Genomic DNA, 23,608 nt, shown 5'->3' with positions numbered 1-23,608 from the left:
CAAAGAGGGATTTTTTTTAAAGAGGGAATATTAATCTGTATTTTTTGAGAGACATAGATATTGAATATGAATAGAAAAGCAAGTACATCATTATGATAAAAGTCACCCTTTTGGCTATTGCCAATGGTGGGAGAAAAAAAAGGTCTGGGGTATGGACAATGTTCTATGCATTGCTCTACTTGGGAGTTCCATGGGTGTTTGTTTAAAAAGTATTTTTCAGTGTAGTTTAAATTTAAAATGGTGAAGTCAGAGAATTAGGCAGATGCTACATTTTGCAAAGATTTAGATTTTCATGATAAATGTAATAAAAAAATATTGCACAACTCTAAGCTGGAGAGTGAAATAAATTGATTTTAATCACAATGGATAATCTGGGATTCATGCCTTATATCAGGGTAAAAAATATGGGAAATATGAATATTTTGGCATTAACTGTTAAAAACCAATTGAGTGACAATGATGGCTCAGAAAGCAGAGACATGGAGACATAGCTTTATTTTGGAGATAAAACAACATGACACATAAATATTTGAGTGAGGCTATGGAGAAATAAATAATAATGTTTTCTCCTTTGCTTTGTTTGAGCAACTAAGCAGATGTGGATGTCGTTTACTGATATGGAGAAAACCCATAGGTGGGAAAGTTTATTGGTGAGAATGGGTGATGGAAAAGTACATTTTATGAATCTTGGTCTTTGTATCACTGAGTAATCATTATGTCTCCCTGGAAATAAATTTAACTTTTTCTTAGTATTCAGTATTATTTTCAACACCTTTTATTGAACTGTATTACACTGATACTCAAAAAATGAGTGATGCATATGGAAACTAGCTCATATTTTCAGGATCTTCTTGCTTAAAGTCAGATAATACTTTTCATAATCCAAACTCAAGGGTCCTCATTTGACCTGGAGTAAAATAAAGCTTTAAGGGGCTTCCCTGGTGGCGCAGTGGTTAAGAATCCGCCTGCCAATCCAGGGGACATGGGTTCGAGCCCTGGTCTGGGAAGATCCCACATGCTGTGGAGCAACTAAGCCCGTGAGCCACAACTGCTGAGCCTGCACGTCTGGAGCCTGTGCTCCGCAACGGGAGAGGCCGTGACAGTGATAGGCCCGCGCACCGCGATGAAGAGTGGCCCCCGCTCGCCGTAACTAGAGAAAGCCCTCGCACAGAAACGAAGACCCAACACCTCGCACAGAAACGAAGACCCAACACAGTCAAAAATAAATAAATAAATAAATTTATAAATAAAAATAAAAAAAATAAAGCTTTAAGGAAAACAAAAATTCCATTTTATAGGACTATTTGAGTCAAAAGAGTTAGTTACGAGAACCTGAGTGCAAATTTAGTAAACACAGTTACTATCTGTGTTCGCAGCACTGTTACAAATCACAGTGTAAACTATAACATAAGCAATTAGCCTCTAACTATATATATCCCCTTTTCATCACCCAGACTTCCAGAATGTATTATTTCTGTATTAACCCAGAAATAATTGTAACTCATCCTGACCCCTGAAAAATATGGAAAGTGCAATATAGAATTTATTTAAAACATAACCATGTATTTATTAAAATAAAGGCAACTAGCATAAGAAATATATATGATAAATTATTGGACATAATTTGAATATAAACACATATTTATTTGAATTATATACAGGTCGACTTTAGTTCAAGTGGTTACTCCATCCCATTGGACTTCTGAATTATATCGAGTGAGAAAGCAGTTTGGTATTTATTAAACTCCTGACTGTCTCTTTCACATCTTTATTCCTAAGGCTATAGATAAGGGGGTTCAGCATGGGAATAAGAACAATGAAAAACACAGTGGTTACTTTGACCAGGAGCCAGACGCTTTTGGAGTTGGATACACAATAAAGGAATAGGACAGTCCCATGGAAAATGGTGGTGGCGGTCAGATGGGAGGCACAGGTGGAGAAGGCTTTTTGGAGTCCACCAGCAGAGGGCATCCTGATGACTGTGACAACTATGAAAACATAGGAGGAGAGAATAATCAGGAAGCTACATGCCTCACTGAGTGTAGAAATGATGAAACATGTCATCTGACTGAAGTAGGGGTCAGAACAAGAAGCAGAGATGATGGCAGGATACTCACAGCCAAAGTGATGTATGAGGTTAGGACCACAGAAGGATAGCTCCAAAAGAGAATATGCGATTGTCAAGGAACATATTCTACCCCATGAGTAGGTTCCAGCTACCAGGAGGGTACAGAGCTTAGGAGACACAGCAACTGTTCAGAGCAGGGGGTTACAAACAGCCACAAACCGGTCACAGGCCATCACTGCTAACATGGACGTTTCTGTAATCACAAATGCACAGCCAAAGAAAAATTGTGCTATGCATCCTTTGAAAGAGATAGCTCTATCTTCCACAACCAAGATTTCTAGGAGTTTGGGTGTAAATACACTGGAAGAACAAATATCCAAAAAGGATAGATGGCTGAGGAAAAAGTACATGGGTGTGTGGAGTTTGGGATTGGTCCTTACGACCACAATTATGCCCAGGTTCCCCACCAGAGTGACTGTGTAAATGGTCAACAACACCAGGAAGAGGGGTGCCTGGAGGTGTGGATATTCTGAGAAGCCCAAGAGGATGAACAGATCTCTGATTTCCCTCATTCAGTACCATGGCTCTTGATTTTAAAAGTAAACAAATAATCGAAAAGAATTAAATTTGAGCAGCAGAAAGTGAGAAGTTGGAGTGAGAGGAAGTCAGGATAGCTCAGCCTAAACTAGTGAAGGCAATGTGGTCATTGTGTACCCAGGAGTGTTCCAAAGCTTCAGTCTGGAGTCTTACTTGATAACTTAACTGAATTTGATTATGGGAAATTAGCTTTATCCTTCAGAACTTTAGTTTCCTCATCTGGAAAACAAGAAAAAAAATAGTACTTATCAATAGTCTTATTTTATATAAATGATTCCTAAATGCATGTGATACTTCAAACATTGAATAGCCCCGTGATAAAATATAATTATATCAGAACAAAGGAGACATAGAAGGAAATCAGAAAAAAAAAAAAAACATTGAGTGGATTATGGTAGTCATATGATAATGGCAGAAGTGGCCTTGGAAAGATTAAACACTTTTAATACATAAAGAAGAACATAATAGTTAAATTTCTTTGGGGTAAAATGTATCATCATACATTCACATTGGTCCTGGGAATAATGAAAGTAGAATTTAGCCTGTTGAATATAAACCATGAGCTAAGTAAATATTGCTGTTATTCAGCTCACATAGATTGCTCCTGCCAAAAATCGGCTGGATTCCAATATCCCTCAGATCAGAATGAAAAGATGATTCTAGGTTGAATCAGCACACCAAAAGCCAGATTTTCCGGATTTTTTTTTTTTTTTTTAGATTAATAGCTACTCTATTTATTTATTTATTCATTTATTTTTAGCTGTGTTGGGTCTTCGTTTCGTGCGAGGGCTTTCTCTAGTTGCGGCAAGCGGGGGCCACTCTTCATCGTGGTGCGGGGCCCACTCTTCATCGCGGTGCGCGGGCCTGTCACTATCGCGGCCTCTCCCGTTGCGGAGCACAGGCTCCAGACGCGCAGGCTCAGTAGTTGTGGCTCACGGGCTTAGTTGCTCCGCGGCATGTGGGATCTTCCCAGACCAGGGCTCGAACCCGTGTCCCCTGCATTGGCAGGCGGATTCTCAACCACTGCGCCACCAGGGAAGCCCCTGATGTATTTTTATTGACAGCTTCCTTGCTAGGATTAATAAACTGCATATACATTCTGTCTCAAAATTGAAATTTTTGTTTAAATGTTTCCAGTCCTTTAACCAGAAAGTTCATGATTCTTGCAAACTATAATTAATAAAGATAGCAAGAAATGTTATATTTGCAACTGTCAAGAAATTGTGGAAGGAGAATGGACATGTCCTTGAGGAATAGACAGACCTAAAAATTATGCTCCATGATTGTGTTATTTGTTTTATATCTAACTGCCTAACCTTGGGGACACAAACCCTGGAGAATCCTGACAGTTTATTGTCATGAGCTACAAACAAAACAGTTAAAGGAAACTTCATCTTCTGCAACTTACATGGTTATACTCTAGTTGTCAGCCCTCAAAAAATAACAATTTCATCCATATCTGTAACCTAATATATATTTTACTTGTTTTTTGTCATTTACCCTTTTAGATAATTCTTCCAATGCCCTATGGGCTTAGTTTCTTGATCTCCTCCAATAATTTTATCTCTGCTTGACTTATGGCCATGGTCATACTCTAGTTGTTGGCCCGCAAAACATAACAATTTCATCCATATCTGTAACCTAATATATATTTTACTTGTTTTTTGTCATTTATCATTTTATCATTGTTTGTTCCACAGTTAAAATAAAATTCATGAAAACAAAAATGGATACTAGGCTGAAGTAGGCACTCAACAACATTTATTGTATAAATGAACATATGAGTACGTGAATGACTAGATTCTTGACATATAATATACATATTGGGGTAAAAGAAGTTATTCTTGCCTATTAAGTTAGCACCACACTGTATACTCACGATGCACTGAGCCACATCTTGAGTCCTGTGAAACAAGGAGCTATAATGAAACCCCATGGGACCTAAGCTTCTTGAATTAGCATACAATAAGAATACTTATGGGGAAAAAGAGTGCATTGAATTCTTTTTAAAAAATATCCTGTATTCCTCCAAAATGCCTCAACTGTCTTTTTCTGTCATTATAATTTGTTCTTCTCAAAGCCACTTCTAACCTCTTACTGAAACCTAAAACAGCAACAACTAAAGGAAAGTTCATTCCACATAGAATTCTGTAAAAATTCTGTCTTATTAGGAGCTGAAATTAAACAACACTCTGTTGTTTTTAGTCAGTTATTGTGACTTTATCCTCCAAGACTGTATGGAGCACTTAAAGGTTTCCTGCACATATATAACTATATTATTCACATATCCCTGCTCTTTTTCTTCTTCAATTGTTCCTTTAGATTCCTTTGATTTGATACATGTGATTAATTCCCTCATCACATTTATGATTTCCTGAGAGTATTTTTCAATTTAACATAAAACTCATTGAGTTCATATTCTATAACTGAAGATACTTTTTTCCAAAATCAGTATCTGTTCCCTATGGCTATGGTAACCAAGTCTGAGAAGCCCAGGGTTGAAAGGGAAATCATCACCAAAGATAAATACAATATCTGATATATATTTGCTCCTTCTTACCCACACATCTTCTCCACACCTGTAACTTTTCACATCACCTCCCGCACTCTGTGTTTATTAACAGGCTTGGGTCCAGCATTCACAGTCACCCATTTGGCCCCAGGAAGTGCCAGCCATGTTCAGCTGTGACACAGGTGTTGTTACACTGTTTCCCTCCTTTCCAGTGCCTCTATCCTGGAATAATTTTCCCATTGAAGACCCATTGTATATTCAGAACTGTCACAGGCATTTAGAAACTATAAAATTATAAAATGTGAGTCTCATCCTCATTTGTTTTTCCTTAGAGAATTATTCCAGGAAATAATGCACACAAGCACAAATGATACATGACAACTTATAATTCTTGTTTGTTATTAAAATTTGTGTGTATAAAGAGAATGAGAATATTGTGATCCAGAAAAACTGAATATATTTCCTAGTGATGTAGCCTGGGGAATAATAATAAATGTGCTGAAAAATAAGGAATCAAATACTTTTAGTTAGCTAAACTAAATAGGTAACATGACAGATTTACACATGTGTTTGCCTCATGCTAAGATCATTGGAACATATTATTTTCCTTTTAAAGTGAAATAAGGATTGAATCAACTCACCTGAGTGCAGAAGAATTTGACTTATTCATTTAGTGAAGTTTCTTTGCTAAGATTAATGGATTCCAGGAAAATTCCTGCTGAGAATTCAACTTTTTTTTTTATATAGTAATAAGCCTGAAATAATAGTAACAGGAATCTAGAGTGTATTGCAATGAATATTTCAGGAAAATGGCTTTTTCTTCTAATCTATTAAAAAGATGACAAAGAGAAAAGGAGACCAAAAATCTGAACCCTAACACCAAACTGTCCCGTATATATGCCACCAAAACCCTAGGGAGGTTAACCCTAGAGAATATTGTTGAACTATTGCCTTGGAGACCACAAATGGGGCAATTAAATGAAGTAATGCCCATGTGATATTTTGGTTGTATATGATTTTTTATAAAGTTTAAGGAATAATTTCATCATGAACTCTAGCCCATTGATCTTTTAAAAATGTTGCACCAGACAATATATTTTTTCTTTAAATACTTATAAAATACAGAAATGTACAAAAGCAAAACCAGCTTGTCAACTACCAATTGGCACTTGTCATCTGCCTCTACAAGGATTAAATCATGTGCTGCTGCAGTTGCTGATTTTCAACACCCCCTGAAAGGAGTTCGGGGTGGAGAGCAGAGATGAGGCCCTCTGTGCTCTGGCAAAAACTGGCAGAACAGGTCTTCAGATAGTTAGATATTTTCAGGAGTCGATTTTATGACCCCAATTCTTGTATCTCCTTGTATGTAGAAAAACACTAGAATCCTTCATGGTGACGTCTGCTCCTCGTGACTAGCAGTAACCTTCATGAGACCAGCAGAAACCTTCTGTAAAAACATGTGCTGGATTGCACGTACTCCCCCTTCACCAAAATCACATTTATACTGACCTTCCCCCCTACCTCTTTGGAGCAGTTTCTCAGAGCTGTCTGAGATGCTGTCTTCCAGGCTATAGTCTTCATTTTGCCCCAAATAAAACTTAACTCACAACTCTCATGTTGTGCATATTTTTTAAGCTGACAAGCTATTGGGCAACAATCCAAAGATTCTTAATCTTTGTTGAATTTCTGATTTTCCCTCTCTGTGTGAATATATATCTGTCAATGTGTATTTGGATGTAAAACTTATACAATATGAATCATATTATAGTTATAGTGTTTATTACCCTTTCTTTAATTTAACAGTGTATTGTGAGCTTCATTTTCTATGAAAACCATTGGTTTTCTTAAGATAATACACTTGCATTACTAATCCAAATATGAGCACAATTCTATTTAATTCTTACATTTATTATTGAAATTGAAAAATAACCCTGGTACTCTATTTTTCAGTTTATAGTCTAGGTTTATGGGAAGTATAATATATTTATTACATAAGAAGCTGCCATATCTTAACATATAAACATCTCAACTCCAGTGACTTAATTTAATAGAACAGGTATCAGCAAACTTTTTCTGGAAAAAGCTGTAAAGTTAATAGTTCAGCTTTTGTGGGCCATATAGTCTCAGTTTCAACTATTCACTTCTGCATCTTGTAGCATGGATGCAGCCATGGGCAATACGTAAGTCAATAGGCATGGCTCTGTTCCAATAAAGTTTTATTTATAAAAGACAGTAGGCCACATTTGGTTTGCAGGTCACAGTTTGTCAACCCATGCAGTAGAATGTATTTCTTGATTGTTCAAGGTCCAAAATTATCTCTAGAGCGGTAGGCAGGTGTCCTCTGAATGGTGGTGCAGGGACCTAGTCTTTTTCCAAATTGTGGCTTATAATAATGTGATTATTCTCATGTGATTACAATGTAGTGAAAGAAACAATAATTTGCTTTAAGCAACGCTGCACTTTTCTGCATTGTCACTGTGCATGATATTTTTTGTTTTGTTTATTTATTTTTCTTTAAGCTTTTGTCAAGTGTATTAAGAGTGCTCTTCACATGTTGAGATACTTGAATAACATCCAAGATATTTCCTGGTTAACAAAATCACAATAGGAATTTGAACTTTGAGTTGAACTATAATGTTAAGTTAGAATTGAAGGGATAAGAAAGAAAACCAAAAGACATTTTAAGCAGCGAAGACATTCTGAGCCAAGGCAGGAATTTGAATGTTCAAGTTTTTATCAATTAGAAGTAGAGTTTATGCAGGTACCGGTACAAGATAAGATCGGAGGACAAGAGGATCCAAACCGTGTAAAGAATGCAGTTAGGGTTAGTGCTGGTTGTTGAACCTTGTAATAGAGCTCCATGCCAACAGGACAAGTATGTAATAATAAAGAGGTTATGGTTGTAAAAAGTTGTAGACATTGGGAATGAAATATTATAATCATGGCATTCAATTAGGTTCCATTAGTAGCTGATGTAAACAGAAAGAAGTAACTTCCATTTTCATTTTAGTTCAGAAGCGAGCATTATGTTCTTGACAGCATCTCACTGCAGGTAAAACAATGGTTCCCAGTAACTATTAATAATTGTAGGGACTTCCCTGGTGGCGCAGTGGTTGAGAATCTGCCTGCCAATGCAGGGGACACGGGTTCGAGCCCTGGTCTGGGAAGATCCCACATGCCGCGGAGCAACTGGGCCCGTGAGCCACAACTACTGAGCCTGTGCGTCTGGAGCCTGTGCTCCGCGGCAAGAGAGGCCGCGATAGTGAGAGGCCCGCGCACCGCGATGAGGAGTGGCCCCCGCTCGCCGCAACTAGAGAAAGCCCTCGCGCAGAAACGAAGACCCAACACAGCCAGAAATAAATAAATAAAAATAATAATAATTGTATAGGCGCCTGCAATGTGAAGTAATTAACAGTGAGATGTATATATGGGAACTAGAGCATCTAATAAACCAATCAAGGGTCTGAAGATTTGTGGAATACAGAAGAAAAACAAAAGGAGACTTTTACCAGTGTTTTCAAATATCCCAAGGCTAAAATGTGAAAGAAACACTGGCCTCTTTTCTGTGTCTTCAAGAGAGAAACTTAACTTTAAATGAATTAATTTACAAACCACAGGAAAACCAGTTTCAGAACAACAACAACCAAAAAGGACTTTCTCTCCAGAGTGTCCAGAAACAGAATAGTATGAATGACTCAGAGTCTCTGGGTTGTTCAGTTTCACTAAAAGGATATAAGAAGGGGCTATAGAGATATCAACTTTAATGTAAATAAAGGGAAGGGGGTGGCTCTTCAGGAAGAATGCAGACAAAAAATAAAACTTCACAATGTCTCTCTGCATTTCCCATATTCTGTGTCTAGTCCTTACATTGGTCTAAAGCTTTCACTAAGATCACTTTATGTTTGGTGTTCTCAAAATACTCTATTGTTTTTAAATTATATGTACAATTCTCAAAACCCATAATTTATACATATCTAACATGTTGGTTTAACTGCCCATCTAATAAAATACCTATTACAGTAATTAAATAGTATACTCTAACCATCTTAACAAATAAGGATTCAGTTCAATGCAAGCTTTATGAATCCTTGCCTATAATTGAGGAGACCATTCCTGTAAGCGTATGTAAGTACAGCATACTTTTAAAAAATAAGAAATTCAATTCAAAATAGCCTCCCAAATCCAGCATTATGCATAAATACATAGTTATAGATAGATACGGGTATTTAGATATAGATACTCCTGAGAATGGAAAGTATGAAGTGTAGCCCATCATTAGGGCTCTGGCTTCTAGGATAACTCATTGTGATTACAGGCAATTTTCTTTATCTTTCTTTGATCTAATCTGGGTCTCCAGTCTGACACATATTTCAGAAAAGATTAAAGAGTTAAGGTAAATATGATAATGAATCTCTTAAATCTCAGTCCAGTATTATTTCCTATTACACAAGAAGCAATTTCTTTCTTTTTTTTTCCTTAAGTTTATCCTAGCTTGACATAATGAGAAGGAAATGTTGGTTTTCCCCCAACATTCCCAATTTGACTCTCTATTGTCTATTTTTGATTTCATTCTCAGCAAAAGTACATAGTAATTGGTAGAATTTTTTTCACAGGGTCTAGAAGTATAAAATCCCTCCGCAAATTAGTAGCAGAGTTATGAACTTGTCTTTCCCTTACAAGTGATAAAATAGAATATCCACTAGATGGCAGGGTGATACCGTAATTTAAATCAAGGCGCGAATAATGTACATTAATTGCTTTAGAGAGAATAACAGAAACAAACAGAAAACAAGACGTTCATGGTTTCAATACAACCTTGAAAATTTTTTATTCTGTGAAGGAAAAACGTTACCTGTCAAATCAACAAACAAAGGATGCTGAGGCCATCAAGCTATCAGCCACTACCCCCGCACCCCTACCTCCCACCCCGACAGGTGAGCCCTGAAGGAGCTCAGGCTGGAGACAAACGTTGCACCCTGAGGGGACTCAGGATGGAAAAGTACAGGATACTGGCCCCAGTTAAGGCGCATGTCAAAGGAATGATTTCAAGGAGCCCAGACTCTCGCGTCTTCCCATACACAGAAAAGCGCTAAATACGTTAACTTGAGCTATCTGGTTTTCTTTAATTAATGGTAATCTTCTGATGCTCCAACTACCTGGTTTTTGTTGCAAAATGCATATATATCCTGGCTTCTCCCTGCCTCTTCAGAGCAGTCTCTTAGAACCAGCTGACAGGCTGTCTTCCAGGTTGAAGTCCATGGAATAAAAAATAATTCTCAGCTTTTAGGTTGTGCTTTTTTTTTTTTTTTTTAGTTGACAATTTCATCTCTCAGGAATAAGGAAACACATGCTCAAAGATGGGAAATTACTCGACCACATTCAAACATCAACTCACCTTTGATTTTTATCTTTGTTTTTCCAATTTTCAATTCTGAACTAGGAGTGATGTGTTGGCTTTCGGTCACTTACACAATCACACAGTTCGAGTAATAAATAGTATTAGCAGTTCATTTCAATCCATTTTATAATAAATAAAAACAAATAAAAAGGTGATTAATAACATGTACAGATATTAGTATAAATATTAAAATCCTTACAGAAATGCAAACCTTCCGAAAAGAGCAAACAAAACAAACAAAATGGTGAAAAGATATTTATCTATTAATACACACACGCATATATCCATACACATATGTATGAATGTATATGATGTAAAATATCATGTATATGACATAAAATATTACAGAACTGAACCAGAACATATTGATGAATTAATAGATTTAATGACAAAGTTAAACGCAACACTATCCTATATACATGAGAAACTCATAAACAAAGAGATTCAGTAAAATTAAAACTAAAGAATGTGTTAGCAATTCCTAAATTAATTTCATTTTCGTGAACAGAAACTATTCTGAATGATTTGAGTCCTTTGAATTTGCTGTGGCTTGCTTTATGATCCAGCAAATAATCAAATGTGATATATTTCTAATGTGCAGTGAAAAACACATGTATGCTATGTTTGTTGGTAGTCATATTCTATCAACATTAACTAGGTTAAATATGTTAATTATGTCATTTAAAACTTCTACAACCTTAGACATTGTATTGCTTGTTTACTCATCAATTGAAAACATAGGTTACATACAGTCTTCTATGATGATACAGGACTTGTCTATTTCTTTTGTATCTCTGGAATTTTTCTTTACGTATTCTGAAGATCCAAATGTGCATTGACATTTGAATTGTAACCTCTTCTTAGAAGGTGAACATGTATGTCATTATGAAATTATCTTCAGTAATTTTATTTTATTTTAAACCTACAATGTCTCATATTGTTATAGATGCACGAGCTTTCATTAAAAAGACTTTGCTTTGTAATATATTTTTATTTTTACAATGTCTAAAGTAGATGAACACATGCCTAACTTACTACTGAGAAATTTTACCCAGGTCTATACCACACAGAAACATTTATTTATGTTCACCAAAATATAACAAGAGTCTTCAAAATGCCGCTATTCATAATTTGTACTGAAAAGTAAAAAAATAAATAAAAACAAAAAGAAACTTAGAAAACCATCAACATTTTATGTATAAAATTTGGGGTATATTGATACAGTGAAACTATACAGCAAAGAAATTTGCAAGCAACAAGATGAATAAATGTTATACGTATAATGATGATCAAAAGAAGCCAGATACCAAAAAAAATGTTATGTATAGTTTTATTTATATAAAGTTACAAACAGGTAAAACATTAGTATTACAAGTTTAAATAGTGTCAACAAAAAATTAATCAGTGGATCTAAGAATTGGAAAGTTTTATGTGAGCCAAATTTGAGGATTATAACCCAGGAAGAGCATCTCAGAAAGCTCTGAGAACCGTTCCACCAGTTAGAAATCAAGGCACAGTTATGTAAGTTTTTTGAGACAGATTGCTGTACATCAAATGACGTATTATTGACAGTTTACGTAATCTAGATCTAAGCTTCATCATGGTGGGTCATGTGACCCCTTACAAGATCAAGAAAGAATGTTGTCTTTTAAGGAGTTGTTTTGCTGATGCTGGGAGAATGTTCCTCTTTATGGTTGAGCATGTATTCCTGCTGATGGGGAGGTTTAATCTATGCATAATGCAGATACACAACGCACAGTGGGGAAGAGAGGAGGCCGGAGGCCAAAGCCAGAGAAGGATTTTCTTATGTTTAAATTTTTCTTGTCTTGCCATAAGATATGAATTTCATTTCATAATAGTAATCTCTTGGTCTCCAAGCTCATTAAAAGGTGTGCTTACTTTGTGAAAACTTGTGGTGCTGTTCATGCACTTTCCTGTATGCATATTAAAACATATATATATATGTTTGCATATTAAAAGATATATACATATATATAAAGATACATATATACCTTTATCATATATATGTGATAAAGATATTAGACAAAGGTAAATAAAAAGAAATAAGATGCCAAAATCATGACATGTTATAAAGGAGAATGCAGACTATAGAGCTTTAAAAGAAACAAATACTATATTACAAAAAACAGGAATCCATAATGAAGTTATAACAGTTATTAATATGCACATAGCCAACGACAAAGCAACAATATCCATAAACCATATACTATAGGAGATGAGAGGAGAAAAAACAAACACTCTCAATTCAAAGTAAAAAGCAATAACAACAAACATTTAGTAATTAAAGCTGTAATCCCAAATAACACAATCGTATGTATATCCCAGAACTCTACTAGCAAGGAAGAGAATTTTTTTCAATTGTTCCTAAGCAGTTTTAAAAACTGACTATATTTTAGGGCTTCCCTGGTGGCGCAGTGGTTAAGAATCCGCCTGCCAACGCAGGGGACACGGGTTCAAGCCCTGGTCCGGAAAAATCCCACATGCCTTGGAGCAACTGAGCCCGTGTGCCACAGCTACTGAGCCTGCGCTCTAGAGCCTGTGCTCTAGATCCCGTGCTCCGCAACGGGAGAAGCCACCTCAATGAGAAGCCTGTGCACCGCAGCCCCCGCTCGCCGCAACTAGAGAAAGCCCGCGTGCAGCCATGAGGACCCAACGCAGCCAAAAATAAATAAATAGATAAATTTATTTTTTAAAAAAATTGACTATATTTTAACCCATGAGTAAAACACAACAAATTTATCAATAATAGACATAATAGAAATGTGAATATCATTTATTGGTCACTAATAAATATAAGTATAAATAAGGCAGTCCATTTAAAAATGTAAAAGCATGCCATTAAAATATTACAAAGGAATAATATAGACCACAATAGCAAAATTACTATATGAGATATACTCTAGGTGATTGTCAAAATAAATTATATGGTATTGCATATTGATATCAATAAAATGAAAATAGATAAAACATTCCACTTGAAAGGTCTAGAAAAAGGCCTTTATATAGTGATAGCACCTAAAATTTAATCTTCCCACCCAACCTCCCTGAAACTTTTCAGACCAGGGAAACCAAATGAATAGCCCACACTTTTTGCATCACTGTGAGAAAGATAACCCCGTGAAGTGAAATTTGCCTGTAAGTAGAGAAATATTCATCAGAAGAGAAAACGGTTATCTCTGGGTCTCAAATTACCATAATTCTATGTGTGTATAGTGAAGAAATCTGAAGAAACAGATTAGAAAAGACAAAAGAAATTGGAGATCTTATTAGTGGGACAACACAGGTAAAATCAATCATAAAATTCCACTTACATAACCAATAATTGAAAACAGGTCAAAAGTCTGATAAGAAACAGCATTGGCTAAAGGAAAAAGGCTAGCAATTGTATAGGATTTGAGGTGAAAACTTTGGGGAAAATTCTTTCTAAGAGAAAGGAGAAAAGCAAAAAGATGACAGTACCCTTTAGAGTTGTAAATTTAAAGAGAAAGAAGATAAGTAAATTATGTGAAGGATCTTCCAGAAACAAGATGAAAGAAACATACACACACACAAACGATCATCAGGACCTCTCAGCAGCCAGGCATTTTACGTATAGAGGGATTCATATATCGATATAGGTATATGCACACATATATGTGTAAGTATGTGTGAGTATACCTATGTGTGTATGTGTATGCACACACACTTCATTTCACTATACTACAGAAGAAAACAACCTTAACCTAGAATTCTTGTAAGCCACACAAAACCCACAACTGAGTCCACTAAGTTATCAAAAAAATCTGTATCCATACAATTCTACTATAAGGGGAAAGGGGGAAAAACATAAAATGTGTCAAAACATTCCAAACAATGAAAATGTCCCCAAAATAATACCACAGACACACAGACACACACACACAGGAGAAGAAAACTAGAATACTCTAAATTGAACTAAATCTCCTTAAAAAAATCATTTGGAAATACTAAAAATATGTCATAAATATAAAATAAAACATGAATAGAAAAGAGAGATTATGCCCAAAAGAGTTGATTGGACTCAAGAAAGAAATCAAAGAAAAGGCTTTTTTGAGAAATCAAGATTAAATTACAAGATAAAAAAGGATAGGAGAAACAAATATTGTATGATTCTGTAACAGGGAAGAGCCAAATCTGACTGCATGTTCTTTTACTTTAACCTTTGCTTTCTGCTGCTTTTGTTCATTAAAAGGATACTGTCTATACACAGTGGTCTGCCTCAGGGAACCCTGCACCTCTACCTGAATGTTAAACCGAAGTGCCTTTGCTCAGGGACGCATCCTGACCCTGTCCACCTGTGGATGGCTGCGAGAAAGAAGAAATTAACACATCCCCTCCCCGAGGCTGGCCATTCCAGGAGATATTTGCAAAACTTATGGCCTTTTTACTTTACTTCCTCATCTCCTCCCCCTCTCTGTTCTATAAAAGAAACTGGCTTCCAAACCCCGATAAGATGGTTTTTCAGTGACTCTAGTCTGCCATCTTCTCGGTCTGCCAGCTTTCCGAATAAAGTCGCTATTCCTTGCCTCAACACCTCGTCTCCTATTTATTGGCCTGTCGTGCAGCGGGCAGAACGAGCTTGGACTCGGTAACAATTCCACTTACATGAAATATAATAGGCAAATTCATAGAGACAGAGTAGATGAAAGGATATCAGTGGCAGAGGGAAAGGGGATGAGGAGTTATTACTTAATGGGTACATAGTTTCTGTTTGGGGTGATGAAAATGTTTTGGAAATATATAGTAGTGATGGTTGCACAACATTGTAAATGTAATTAATGCCACTGAGTTATGCACCTAAAGTTGTTAAAGTGCCAATTTTTTATTTATTTATTTATTTATTTATTTATTTATGGCTGTGTTGGGTCTTCGTTTCTGTGCGAGGGCTTTCTCCAGTTGCGGCAAGCGGGGGCCACTCTTCATCGCGGTGCGCGGGCCTCTCACTATCGCGGCCCCTCTTGTTGCGGAGCACAGGCTCCAAATGCGCAGGCTCAGTAGTTGTGGCTCACGGGCCTAGTTGATCCGCAGCATGTGGGATCTTCCCAGACCAGGGCTCGAACCCGTGTCCCCTGCTTTGGCAGGCAGATTCTCAACCACTGCGCCACCAGGGAAGCCCAAAGTGCCATTTTTTTTAATGTAAACACATTTGAGGAATGTTGTCTGTGGAGCTTGAATAAGATGCTGTCAGAGAAGAGAAAATACTGTCTCAGAATGTTATCAAGAAATAAGATAAACAAGTAATCACAAAAAGACTTGGTATTATCTTCCATTACAGGGATGAGGTATATAAGGGGATTGTTTGGATGAATTGTTGACAGAAAAATCAATAGCCAAGGACATTGAGAGAGGAAGGACAACAGACTGTGGTAGCTTTTTAAAGAGTTTTTGTTAGACTATAGGAGATGTGTGCTGGGAGATGCAGCGTCCCCCACAAACTGAATTGAGGCAACATTAATGTTTTCCTTTTACCTGCAACTCAGTTTTCTTCTCTTTCTACTTCTCTTCTTTCTGAGGTGTGAGTGTTACGAACTTTCTTTCCAGGTCATTAGAGTTTTCTCATAATTGTCCCCATATTAAAAACAGAAACTGATCGGTATCTAGTTTCAGAGGAAAAATATGACTTGATTGATATAATTATTTTTAGGTCTTTGAATAATATTAAAAAAAAGTTCAGCTTCACTTTGGTCAAATTATCCCAATGGGAATTTCCAAGCTCACAGAGATACTGCCATAAATGTCTGCAAGTTACATATCTCCCAGGTAAAGTTGTTTAGAAATCAGACAGGAACCATGTGTTGTCTTTGTTTTCATTTTCACCATAGAATATAATAAAAGTGCTATTTAAAGGAAATGAAGAATAGTTGCCAACATAAATGCTGAAGGTACCATTTTATTCTCTTAAATACTAAAATAAAACTGGGGAAAGACTCTTGAATTTGCTTAAGAAAAAAGCTGCACACCTTACCTTAGAGAGCAGGTAAGTTCTATTTTCAGGATTCTTCAGAATTATTTGCACAGTGAGACTTATTACTGCATATTCATTGAATTTACTGGTTAATTCTAAGTATGGTACTGTGAAACATTACATGTACCTTAGATTTAAGCCAAATACCTGGTGAGTTGGACATGAGTTTTCTTTAATCAACCCACAATTAATCACTGTCCTTAGGTCAATAAGAAATATATTTTTAGAATTTATTATTAAAATATTAATTTAATGACCATTTCCCCCTTGGCTAATGTTTGTTAGAAAACTTTAACCATATTTTATATACAGTCAGCATTTGAAACTATCTACTTGGTAATATAGAGCATCTTTTGTGGCTACATATGTTTTATAGAATTCATATATGATAACTTACACTTTCTATGCCAGTTGTATAAAATAATTAAAAACATGACAATGATTAATATTTTTCACAACTTGGGGAATGTTAAGGGGAAACAAAGCAGAAAGTTAGTGATTTATATTCAGTGAAGGATATAGAAAATCTGAAAAGGAAAAACTCAAGAAGTACAGAGTATGTCAGACCACTCTATTCCTACTTCCTATCAATTGTCTGAATGTGTCATATTTATAGTTTGAGTTTCTCATTCCTGTATTTAAACACCACTTATTCTATTACAATTCAACCAAAACTGAGCTATTTATTAAAATAGGAAGTTAATGAAGATGATCTGAATAATCCTTCAGAATGAGTGAAAGGGTGGAGAATAAAGCATGGTCAGGTTTAGTTCTGCACATTTTGGAGACCATCCAGGTTGGAGACCACCACGGTTTCGGGGAAAGTGACTGAGTTTTAACATATAAGCCTGCTCTCAAGAGTCTAGTCTCCAAGTACACCAGGGAAGTAAGAAATGGGAGAAGGTTACAGGGATGGGTTTATGTGACCTCCAAATGATTTTTGCTAACAAACAGGATACTAGTCAAAATTAGAAGAACCATTCTAAGTGGATCTTTCTGTGTCTCTATCATTCTGAAGTAAATTTGATTATAAACATCTCTTAAATACATGACAAAACAAGTATAATGATAATGACATATAATTAAAATGAATTTCTATTTCATTCTATCAAACATTTAAATTACATTTATTCATTAATTTGGCAAATACATACTGAATACTTAAAACAATCAAAGTATAGGGTGGGGACATAATGAGGAAAGGAATAGAATTAATAATTTAATTCATGATGAGACAAAGTGCCATCTGATTGATTAAATTATGAATGTATTATCTAATTCATTGAATCTTTCATAATTCATCATTTCATTATCCAGTCACAATCTTACTATGGGAGAACTAGGTAACTATCTTACTAAATGAGAATTTCAGTAAAGCCTACCTTGGTAATTTTAGTCTTTTTCCCACCTAGCACAATTTCTGGCACATAGTAATTAATAATTAAGAACTTTCCCCACATCAACAGGAGATGAGTTTTATTTTCCTTTCTTTAGAGATTAAACAAGTGAGGTGGCTTAGAAAGTTCACATAATCTGTCCCAAAGTCAGGCGTCCACTATTCTACATAGATCTGAATGGCATAAATTTTATTTATTTATTTATTTTCATTATGTCCAGGTCAGGGAGAAAATGAGGCACTGGCCCTAACTCTCACCAAGATAAGATTTCCTTAGAGAGATAAGCTAAAGCATTTAACAGTATCTGGCAATAATTAGAAAAAAAATATGAAGCAAGGTAGACAGTTCTAAGAACCAAAAGACTTAGAATATTTGAGTATTCATTGCATGGTGTGGTGGGCTATAGTGAAATCTACCTGGAAGTAGTAGGAGTTTAATACACTCTGATAGGATTGAACAAGGATTGATTGGGAACCACAGGTCCAGCTCCACTGCTGCAGGGAATCATTAGGAATCCCAGGAAAGGATATGTAAGTTTGAACTGCAGATGCTGGCGATTTCTATATACCTGGATTGCATAAAGGGAATTTAAAATAACAGGCTATAAACGATCCAAAGAAAGGGATAGCTCCAGGAGTTTCTGCTTCTTTCTGGGGAAAAGACCAACTTTGTTGTGATTCTGAGACTGGATCAGTTAATCTTAAAGGAGATAACAGAGACAATAACCTGAAGGTGAGTTGTAAATTTATTTTGACGTGTTTGGAAAATAAGTAAATAGTTATCAACACCCAGCTGCTGACACCTTCTAATTTATGTCAGAACCATGGACAGTTCAGGTCCAGAGGCGGTCCTTAAAGATCTAGTTTAACTCCCACAGCTTACTTATGGTTAAACTGAAGTATAAAAAAGGGATGCAGCATATTATAAATCAAAGTTAGGAAATAGTACAACAAGATGAAGGAGACAATATTTTGTTTCATTTTCCAAATAGTCCAGTATTTTAAAGAATATCTTCTGTTAAGTTGATATTATTTATTTTTTAAAATATGAAAATATAAAATGATTCTTGTAGATATATTAGTCATACTTTCTTATTTTCTATAGAAATAATTAAAAATAGGGAAAATACTTTCACGTTATTCCAAAATATAGATTATAGTTTTTGAGTCATGCATTATATAGATTTTGTATTTTAAAAAGTAAATTAATTGATAGGTCATTTTTCATATTTTCCCCTCTTTCTAATATACTAGACTGAGTGTGTTTACATGATTATAATTTTTAAAAGAGTTTTGTGTTTTGTATGAAATATCCAAGTATTGGTAAACAAAATAATCTGCATTTAAAAATCCTTTGTTTATTTTCTTGATAATTCATAATCATTTCATTGATTTTCCACTTTCAGCCTGCAAACACACTTTTCTCAAAATGGCATTTACATTGTCTTTCTCAAATATGATTTGACCTGTTATCTGATAAAGAATCTCACAGAGGCAGGATTTTGGAAAACCTGTGAGGGAAAAAAAGGCTGAGAAAAGTTAATTGATCAGTTCACACAGCAAGTGTGAAATAAAGAATAAGCTGTGACTGAATATTTAACTTACAGTGTTTCCCACCAAATCAGAAAAATATAATTTAAGAGAGAAGTTAGAGTAGAGCACTGCATTCTTTTAAATGATTGGGAATAATTTTAAAAGCCTAAAATGTAATTGTTAGTTGAATGAGATGGCTTATTTGACCACTACGAATATCCCCTCTTCATTATTCAGTAGGAAGCATATCAAAATGTCATTTTGTGGCCATTGACGATAACTCTCATATACTAGATAGATTTATGTTTTTTTCTCTGCAAAATCCTACTTTATGTACACAAATTTGAATGGTGATTCCACTGAAAGGAAAAAAAGGAGGGGAGTGTTACAGCTTTGAAAATAAATTGTGAATATATTGGCTCTGAAATTATGAGTAAACAAAATAAAATATTTTAAATACCAAGGTCCAGTGTTTTATATAACTGAAGTAGAGAATTTATGGTGTGATTTAGTGGAATGATTGTTTCTCAGTAGTTCTTCCTTAGCCTATGATTCTTGAACTTCTACCAGTAGAAAGGTTTTGATTTGTCCTAAGGTGTAATAGTTATTAACACATTATTAGAGCTGGTCTTACTTTACAGCAATGAGTAGGAGGAGGAGAAGGTAGAAATAACAGGAATGAAAGTAAGAAAAGCCTGAAATACTAAGATGGATGATGTAGGGACAGAAAGGAGCATGCATTTTCAGGATGGCTGATTATTAAGACGAGTTGAAGAGTTTGTGTACATCAATTAGAAAGAAGCCAATTTATGCAAGTGAGTAAGCCATCGTATGAGACTAAAATTCAAGCAAAACTTACTATTATTATCCTTGAATGCCTTGCTGAATGTCAAAAACAAATATTTTAAAAGTCTGAGATGATAAATGTTTTGAAAAATAGAGATCATTATACTTTGCTTGTTATCCTTTTGGTTGACTATAAAATATAATATTTTATTTGTAAATTAAGCACAAGAGAAATATAGCCTATTTTGGCCATGTGTATATGGCTCATGATTCCAAATTTGCTGATTTTTTTCTATTTATCCCCTTTCCACCTAGGAGAGATAGCAGGAAATTTCTCACATATAACGTTATCCACATATTATACTTCATATATTTGCACTATTTGTATTTTCACTCAATATTTCATTTCTGTGTGTATTTTCTAATAATAAACAGTGAGAACAGGAAAGAGATATCTGGGTTTTTTTTCTGCAGTACCATTTCTTGAATTCTACCAGGGCATAATATCCAGTTATGTTTGATAATACATGCTAATAGAATGGTTACATAAATATACTGCATTCAAAAAAAATATGTATATATATACTGCATTCTACAACGTTAGTTAGTCTTCATCTCAGGTACCTAAGATTTTAACCAGCAATTAACGTCTTCAAGAAAGGGAAAAAAAGAACTCCAGGAAAGACTTCCTAAATAAAAATCTAATCATTTTCTTCAACTTTTGAACCCTTTCCATTATGATCTGCCCCATGACAAGGAATGATATGCATCACTATATTTAAATATTTATAAGAATTGATAATTATCTAATTTCAGCTGGCTACAAACTGCTCTGAGTCATGGAAAATAATAATAACATCACAGAATTTATTCTCTTAGGACTTTCTCAGAAAAAGGAAATTGAAGTCCTCTGTTTTTTCCTGTTCTTGCTTTGTTACATTGTAATTTTGATCGGAAACCTACTTGTCATGATTTCTATCACCTGCAGTCAACTTATTAACCAGCCTCTGTATTTCTTCCTGAGTTACCTCTCTCTCTCAGACCTTTGCTACACCTCCACTGTGACCCCCAAGTTGATCACTGACTTGCTGGCAGTAAAGAAGACCATTTCCTACAATGGCTGCATGACACAGCTCTTTACCATGCACTTTTTTGGGGGGATGGAGGTCTTCATCCTCACAGGGATGGCCTATGACCGCTATGTAGCCATCTGCAAGCCCCTGCATTACACTGTCATCATGACCAGACAGAAGTGTGCTGCCATGATCGCTGCTTCCTGTGCTGGGGGATTCCTGCATTCCTCTGGTCAGTTTCTCCTGGTCATCTTTTTACCCTACTGTGGCCCCAATGAAATAGATCATTACTTCTGTGATGTGTATCCTTTGCTGAAACTGGCCTGCACTGACACCAGCAGAATCGGTCTCCTGGTCATTGCCAATTCGGGCCTGATGAGCCTGGTGACTTTTGCGGTCTTGTTGATATCTTACGCTATGATCTTATATACTGTCAGGTCCTACTCTGTAAAGAATCGCCGCAAAGCTCTCTCCACCTGCAGTTCCCACATCACTGTGGTGGCCCTCTTTTTTGCTCCTTTATTCTTTATTTATTTTCGACCAGCAACTACTTTACCAGAAGACAAAGTATTCGCTCTTTTTTATACTATCATTGCTCCCATGCTCAACCCTCTAATCTACACACTGAGAAACATGGAGATGAAGAACGCCATAAAGAAACTATGGTGCCATATCACAGGAAGAAAGGAAATGAACTGAAAGACATCCCTGATTTTCACCACTGAGCTTGTTGAATATAAGACTTCTCTACTCTGAAAACTTTAAAATGCATAATGTTTGCCTATGTATTTGTGTCTAGCAACATGTATAGGCTCAAATATGAGCAAAATTTACAATTCCAAGGATTTGTCCAGGCACTCTGCTACGCTCTCTTCTAGCTTTATTATTTATATCTCTTTTGCCCCATTGATTGTTTGGCTGTGTAACCAGTTTGCATATTTAGCAGCAGACTATCAAAGCCACCATGCAATACAAATCAACACTGAGAGCCCATATAGCTCATTCTTATATGTGACCATATTCAAGGAAGCTAATTCCAGCCACCAAACAATGATTTAAAAGATAATTCCAATCTTTCACTTGCATCACTTAGAGAATATTATAAAAGACCAAATTTATGACCTGCCACAATATTTCTTAAAAAAATCATCTTCTACTCTGATAATTTGTAGCCAGTGGCGATCTGGAACTTCTCACATGCCTAAGCCCCACATCAAATTCTTTTCTTCTGTTCTAACGAACTTTATCTACCAGCTCTGTTTATGTACAAGCGAACTGCAACTCTCTGATTCTAGCGCCTTATAGTGTATTTGTTAAGGGCATGAGTTCTGGACCCAGAATTGCTTACTAATTATGAGGAGTGGGACATATACCCATGAAAGCCTCTATTAATGATAATAATAGCCCAACATTCACAGTCTTGTGAGGATATGTGAAGGGCTGAAACACTGCCTGTCACACAGTAAGTGCTCAATAAGCATGAGCTATTTTTATTGCCCAACCCTGTTATGCATCAGAAAAGTAACCATTCTGACAAAGCAGTGGGAGTATAAGCATGGGAAAAAGTTAAGGAACACATATTAACATCATGTTCCTGTTACTGGTGAAATTAAATTTTTCTTAGATTGGGCAAGTAGAAAATATCAGTTAAACTCAATGGGTACATTTTTTTGGCACTATACAAGTTAAAGGCAGTTTTTTCAGCAGGAATTGAAAGTCACCCAACATCAGAAATGGCTAGGAGAAAAATCAGGCCAGTGGATAATTGGTTAGGAATGGGGAGAATCTCAAAGGTCTTTAAAAACTTCACTGACATAACATACTTGCATGAGAATCTGTTTTCAAATTGTATAGAAAGCCATACTAAATAAAAATGAGTTACTGTTGTTAAGGGTTCCTAAAATGGGTGCATAATATAAAGAGAAAAATAGCATAGTTAGAAATATCCTAACGTACTTCCGGTTGTTGTTGCTTTAAATCTAAGTCTTGACAGCTATCCCAAAACGCCTGAGTAGGGCTCACACAGTATACGTGTCAGAGAATATATCAGAGCAGGAAAGTGAAAGATCGCTTTCTGATGTGAAATAAGCAGGGTCTCTCATATAAAGACCCGCCAAGCCTCGAAGTTGCCCTCTGTTTCAGAAGCCCTATCCTCCAGCCAACCAGACTTGTATTATTGAAAAATAAAACTTCAAAAATTAATACAAATGTTTCTGTTTTATTTTTATCCTTGGAATAAAA

The 23,608-nt window shown here is 35.7% G+C and overlaps 2 protein-coding genes across 2 annotated transcripts; one reads left to right on the top strand and one right to left on the bottom strand.

Annotated features, from left to right (window-relative positions):
• Positions 1-1,636: 1,636 nt before the first annotated feature.
• LOC309668471 (olfactory receptor 1165-like) lies at positions 1,637-3,369 on the bottom strand. Its single transcript, XM_082478349.1, is given in 3 exon segments — positions 1,637-2,256; positions 2,260-2,620; positions 2,622-3,369. Coding segments are annotated over 3 exon segments (939 nt in total). The 5' UTR covers positions 2,651-3,369; the 3' UTR covers positions 1,637-1,707.
• A 17,501-nt stretch (positions 3,370-20,870) lies between these two features.
• LOC309668475 (olfactory receptor 4P4-like) lies at positions 20,871-23,299 on the top strand. Its single transcript, XM_082478352.1, has one exon. The coding sequence runs from the start codon at positions 21,134-21,136 to the stop codon at positions 22,064-22,066; it is 933 nt and encodes a 310-aa protein (XP_082334478.1). The 5' UTR covers positions 20,871-21,133; the 3' UTR covers positions 22,067-23,299.
• The last annotated feature ends 309 nt before the right edge of the window (positions 23,300-23,608 follow it).

This window comes from Balaenoptera physalus (genome assembly GCF_965194825.1).
Source record: "Balaenoptera physalus genome assembly, chromosome: 10".
In the NCBI taxonomy this organism is placed as follows: Eukaryota; Metazoa; Chordata; class Mammalia; order Artiodactyla; family Balaenopteridae; genus Balaenoptera; species Balaenoptera physalus.
This window is presented reverse-complemented; position numbering and strand designations above follow the sequence as displayed.